This window comes from Ailuropoda melanoleuca, chromosome 4 (genome assembly GCF_002007445.2).
Source record: "Ailuropoda melanoleuca isolate Jingjing chromosome 4, ASM200744v2, whole genome shotgun sequence".
NCBI classification, from domain to species: Eukaryota; Metazoa; Chordata; class Mammalia; order Carnivora; family Ursidae; genus Ailuropoda; species Ailuropoda melanoleuca.
In genome coordinates, this window is record NC_048221.1 from 10,690,133 (window position 1) to 10,696,604 (window position 6,472).

At 40.0% G+C, this 6,472-nt stretch overlaps 1 protein-coding gene across 1 annotated transcript; it reads right to left on the reverse strand.

Moving 5' to 3' along the window:
• Positions 1-1,179: 1,179 nt before the first annotated feature.
• On the reverse strand, positions 1,180-2,378 carry LOC117794989 (olfactory receptor 7C1-like). Its single transcript, XM_002929857.4, has 2 exons — positions 2,257-2,378; positions 1,180-2,143 (listed from the first exon to the last, which is right to left on the reverse strand). Exon 2 carries the CDS (start codon positions 2,128-2,130, stop codon positions 1,180-1,182), a length of 951 nt encoding a protein of 316 aa, XP_002929903.2. The 5' UTR covers positions 2,131-2,143; positions 2,257-2,378.
• Between the last annotated feature and the right edge of the window lie 4,094 nt (positions 2,379-6,472).

Below are 6,472 nucleotides of genomic sequence, written 5' to 3' on the forward strand. Positions count from 1 at the left end.
ATCCACTCCCAAACTATTGGAAGTTATAGAACAATTCAGTAAGGTGGCAGGATACAAAATCAATGCCCAGAAATCAGTTGCGTTTCTATACACGAATAACGAGACTGAAGAAAGAGAAATTAGGGAATCCATCCCATTTACAATAGCACCAAAAACCATACCTTACCTTGAAATTAACTTAACCAGAGACGTAAAGGACCTATATTCTAGAAACTATAGATCACTCTTGAAAGATATTGAGGAAGACATAAAAAAGATGGAAAAATATTCCATGCTCATGGATTGGAAGAATTAACATAGTTAAAATGTCCAAATTTCTTTTCTAACTCAAAAGCTTTCATTAAATCAACACATTTTTATTTTCTGGTCCTGATGTATTTAACCACCTACCCATCGGTTTTTCACTCAACAAATATTCGCTGAGCATAAACTCCATCCTGAGAAATGTACTAGGCACTGTAGTCTCAAAGACAGGGAAGAGACAGTTCTGAAATTCAAGGAGTCTATATTGTGGATGAATAGAGAAATTTAGTAACGTTGACGTCACTGGAAGGAAAGTGAATCAGATCAGGATAAAAAAGGAGGGGAGGGGCGCCTGTGTGGCACAGCGGTTAAGCATCTGCCTTCAGCTCAGGGCGTGATCCCGGCGTTATGGGATTGAGCCCCACGTCAGTCTCTTCTGCTATGAGCCTGCTTCTTCCTCTCCTACTCCCCCTGCTTGTGTTCCCTCTCTCGCTGGCTGTCTCTATTTCTGTCGAATAAATAAATAAAATCTTTAAAAAAAAAAAAAGGAGGGGAATCAAATCTTTGAATTGGTTTTATCCAGGTGACCTGAGAAAACATCTATGTAAATGAGTTTAGGGGACATTTTCAAAATAGGCACACATCCCACCACTCTGAGGATAGATAATAAGTACATGAGATTTGATGTATTTTTTTAAGAAGTCCAAACCATTACCAAAGATTACTGAGAAAATACCAGCTTATATACATACCAAGTGAAAGCGATTGGTTATAAAGTGAAAAAGGTAACCCAAGATATACCCTGAAGAAAAATAGAGAAGACAAGGAAGACCCAAGAATAGAACTGATTTAAAATGTGTACACCTGGGGGAAAAATAAAAATAGTGGATGAAGAAAGCCAGGACCTCTGGGCCTCCATATTGTGTGCCCAGCTACTCAGGAGAGTCCTGTGATGGTCCTGATGCTGAGAGGCACCACCCTGCTCAGGGCCCCCTTCATGTCCCTGTTCCTCAAGCTGTAGATGAAGGGGTTCAGCATGGGGGTGACAATGGTGTACATCACCGAGGCCACCAGACTCGTCCTAGTGGATGAAGTTGCTGCAGAACTGAGGTATTCCCCAAGGCTTGTGCCATAGAACAAGGAGACCACTGAGAGGTGAGACCCACACGTGGAAAAGGCTTTGTACTTGCCCCTGGCTGATGAAATTCTCAGGATGGAGGAGAAAATCTGAGAATAAGAAAAGAGGATTCCAGAGAGAGGAAGAACACCTAGGACAATAACCACAAAATACACCACTACGTTATTAATGAAGGTGTCAGAACAGGCGAGCTTCAGGACTTCAGGAAGATCACAAAAAAAGTGTGGGATGTCCATGTTTGTGCAGAAGGACAGCCTCAAAAGAGTTAAGGTCTCAAGCAGGGAGCCCATGACACTTATGCACCAGGACCCCAAGGCCAGCAGCCCACAGAGCTGGGGGTTCATGATGACCGAGTAGTGCAGGGGGTGACAGATGGCCACAAAGCGGTCATAGGCCATCACAGTCAGGACTAAATTGTCCAGGCATCCAAACACAAAGAAAAAAAATGTCTGGCTGAGGCATCCTGCATATGTGATAACTTTACTCTGAGTCTGGATGTTCCACAGCATCTTGGGGACGGTGGTGGAGGTGAAACAGATGTCTACAAAGGACAGGTTGGCCAGAAAGAAGTACATGGGGGTGTGGAGGCGGGGGTCTGAGCAGATGGCCAGGATAATGAGCAGGTTCCCAGTGAACGTGACCAAGTATACGCACAGGAACAGCCCAAAGAGCATGAACTGAGTCTCCGACTTTGCTGAAAACCCCAGGAGGAGAAATTCTGCAGCATGTGTTTGATTTGCTGATTCCATGGGGATGAAATAACTAGCAGGAAAGGGGGGAAAAAATCAGCATTCAATGACCGTCACAGTGATAGCACAGAAATGTGATTGCCTTTAATTTCCAGTGAATGGATTAATAAAGTACTTCCCTGTTACAATTGCCTCAGTTGGGGAATTTAGGATGCTTCCATCCTTCCCTCTGTTGCCACTACCATCTGGAAGTGTCATCCTAGTTCCAAAGCAGTCGTGCCCTTTATAGCCCGGCTACTCAGAGTGCGGTCCACGGACCAGCAGGAGCAGCCTTGCCCAGAGCTGCTTTGAATGCACAGCCCCAGGCCACATTCAGACTTGCTGAATCACAATCCACATGGTGACAAGATCATGGGGGATTCCCCTGCTTGATCATGACTGACTTGTGCTGGTCTAGAATGTTTGTGCCTCCCAGTCCTTCACCTTTTATCTTCTAACATTTATTTTCCACTATGCCTTCCCTCAAACCTCACTTCATATGTATGTAAAAAATAGGCGCTCGATAATTACGGCATTTTTATGCCATGTATGTGGAGTTAAAAATTTTCATACATTGATATTAATTATTCTAAACACTGTGTATGAATCCTGTATTTACTTTTTCAATGCAAATACTGATAACTTATGTTCTTTGCATTGTTTACATGACCAGATTACATTATTTTGCATGTTCCTTTTGTGATAATCTGTTCTTTGTCATTGGAAGGTCTGCCAGCCACTGTGCCTTCTTTCTTTCATTTTTGAGTAGAATTTCTTTAAATATCACTTCTAGAAGTAAAAAAGCACCACATAACATGTTGACGTTATACTTGGACATGTTTTGTTTTTAAGAGCAGGATTCCAAATGCTGCCTATTTCATGACTCCACGTCAAGGCTCTTCTCACTCTGCAGGGCTGCGCCAGCCAGTGCTTAACAAATAAGAGGAAAGGCTAATGTTGGAATAAAGCAGAACCCAAGAGGTGAGCAGACATAGGGGAGGGTTGTTGGTTCCTGCTGCAGGAGGTGAGAGTCCCTGCAATGATGTTCTGAGAAGAGAAGATAGAAGAGCTGAGAAGGAGTGAGGAGCAAGAATCCTCACTGGACATGAAATGTGCAGGACTTGAAATCAATCCTATTGCACTATCTCATCAACCTGTTTACCCAGAACACATGGTTAATTAAAGCTTTCCTTCCCTCCACACCATTTTCCCAGAGTACTTACTGGACTGTTCTAGCTTTCCCTGATGCCTCACTCAATGGCTCTACAGGTCCTTCCTTCCAAAGACAATTGATGCAGAAAGGACAGGAAATGGGGGACTGGCAATGGTTCTTTGGAATAACCGGACATCTCAGAGAAGCATGGAGAGGATGCCTTTAGCCTGTGGCTGATGAGAAGGTGAGCCCTGCCAGGGGGATTCAGAGGCTAAATGCTCAGAGCCTCTTATTAAATAAATTCCCTTCATGTTGCTCAATTCTCTAAGCAATTCTGCTCTCCTGAAGCCAAGGGACCATAAATAAAGGAAAATTTTCTGCCACATCAGTCCCTTGTGTCCACCTCGGGAGCCAGGTGCATATTCCTTTTCTACCAATGAGTCTGTCTCCCCTGTTAACGGACATCTCTCCAATGTATATAACCACTCATGCAGGCACATCAGGAAGACCACCCTGTGGGCCTCTGAGCTGCAGCAAGTGACAGTCTCCAGTGTCTCACTCAGAGGTATAGCTATGTCACCTGACCACATCCGTCCCAACTAGGATCCTCCCTGGAACTTCATCCTGACTTCTATTTTGAAAACCTCAGAGAGATTCTGAAAAAAAAAATGCATGTATCATTGCATTTGGTGGGTGATAAATTTTTTGGCTACAGAGCTAGAGTTTCCTTTATACATGTTCTCCAAATCTAGTTATTCAGGTTTTTCCTCTGGGGTAAAGGCATTCACATCTTTAAACACAGGTACATTTTTCTTGCTATATACCCAGCTAGGCTACTCAGAGCATTCTTTTCCAATGGGAAAGAGTACTTTGTGGGTTTTTTGTTTGTTTGTTTATTTGAGCATAGTGGACACACAATGGTACATCAATTTCAGGTGTACAGCATAGCGACTTGACAAGTTTATTCACTATGCTATGTGCACCGCGAGTGCAGCTACCATCAGTCCCAATACATCGCTATTACAATATCTTTGACTGTATTCCTTACACTGTGCCTTTTATTCTCATGGCTTATTCATTCCATAACTGGAACTCTGTACTTCCCTCTCCCCTTCACCGACTCTGCCCATCCCCCACACTCCTCCTGTCTAAAAAACATCTGTTTGTTCTCTTTATTTTTATAATAATTTTTTATTATATTATGTTAGTCACTGTACAGTACATCCCTAGTTTTTGTTGTAAAGTTCCATGATTCATTACTTGCATATAACACCCAGGGCACCATGCAATACATGCCCTCCTTAATACCCATTTATAGGTCTGATTCTGCTTTTTGCTCACTCATTTTTTAGATTCTACTTATGAGTGCAATCATACGGTAATTGTATTTCTCAGTCTGATGTATGTCACTTATCATAATATTTTCTAGGTCCATAAATTTTATCTCAGATGGCAGAATCTCATCTTTTTTATGGCTGAGAAATATTTGTGTGTGTGTGTGTGTGTGTGTGTGAGTACCACATTTTCCTTATCCATTTGTTATGATAGATACTTAGGTTGCTTCCGTATCTTAGCTATTGTAAACAATGCAGCAGTAAACATAGGGGTGCGTGTATTTTGTCAAATTCGTGTTTTGTTTTCTTTGATAATAGTAATGGAATTATTGGATCATATGGTAGTTTCTATTTTTAAGTTTTTGAGGAAACTTCGTATTGTTTTACACAGTGGCTCTACCAGTTTGCATTCCTTCCAACAGTGTGTAAGGGCTCTTTTTCCTCCACATCCTCACCAATAATTGTTGATTTTTCTGTTTCTGATTTTAGCCATTCTGACAGGTGTGAGGTGGTATCTAATTGTGGTTTCCATTTGCATTTCCTTGATGATGTTGAGCACCTTTTCATGTGTCTGCTGGCTATCTCTATGTCTTCTTTAAAGAAATGTCTACTCAGATTCTCTGCTCATTTTTAATTAGACTACTTGTTTTTTTTTGTTGTTGTTGTTGTTGAGTTGTAGGAGTTCTTTATGTATATTAGATATTAACCCCTTATCAGATATATTATATCTGATCAAATGTCTTCTCCCATTCAGTAGGTTTTTCTTTTTGTGTTATTGATTATTTCCTTTACTGTATAAAATCTTTTAATTTTGATGTTGTCCCAAAAGTTTGTTTCTGCTTTTGTTTCCCTAACCTTAGGAGACTTATCTAGAAAAATGTTGCTACAGCTGAGGTCAGAGAAATTGCTGCCTATGTTCTCTCTAGGATTTTTATGGTTTCAGGTCTCCCATTTAGGTCTTTAATCCATCTTGAGTTTATTTTTGTGTATGTAATTTGAGAATGTTCCAGTTTCAACCTTTTACATGTAGCTATCCAGTTTTCCCATCATCATTTATTGAAAAGATTCTCTTTTCCCCCATATTTTTGCCTCTTTTGTCATAGATTAACTGACCATATAATCATGGATTTATTTCTGGGGTCTCTAGGCTACTCCATTGATGTATGTGTCTATTTTTGTGCCAGTACCATACTGTTTTGATTATTAGAGCTTTGTACGATATCTTGAAAACCGGTATTGTGGTAACTCCAGCTCTGTTTTTCTTTCTCAGGATTGCTTGGCTATTCAGGGTTTTCTGTAGTTCCATACAAATCTTAGTATTATTTGTTCTTGTTTTGTGAAAACCACTCATGGTATTTTGATAGAGAGTACATTAAATCTATAGATTGCTTTGGGTAATATGGACATTTTCACAATATTAATTCTTCCAATCCATGACCATGTTTTTTCTTTCCATTTATTTGTGTCATCACCAATTCCTTTCATTGGTGTTTTATAGTTTTGAAGTACAGGTCTTTTTTACCTCTTTGGTTAAATTTATTCCTAAGTATTTTACTCTTTTTGCTGCAATTGTAATNTCCTAAGTATTTTACTCTTTTTGCTGCAATTGTAATTTTTTTTGATTTTTACTCAAAACACGTTTTTCTTCTACTTCATTGTTAGTGCATAAAAATGTTACTGAGCGCTGAATATTGATTTTGTATCTTGCACTTTCCTGAATTTGTTTATGACTTCTAGGAGATTTTAGGATTTTTTATGTATAAAATCATGTCATCTGCAAATAGTGACAATTTAACTTATTTTTTCCATTATGGATGTCCCATATTCCTTTTTCTTGTCTGATTGCTGTGGGTAGGTCTTCCAGTACTATGTTGAA

Bases quoted from the DNA above. Each gene is read 5' to 3' on its own strand.
- LOC117794989 (XM_002929857.4), bottom strand. From the start codon at position 2,130: ATGGAATCAGCAAATCAAACACATGCTGCAGAATTTCTCCTCCTGGGG.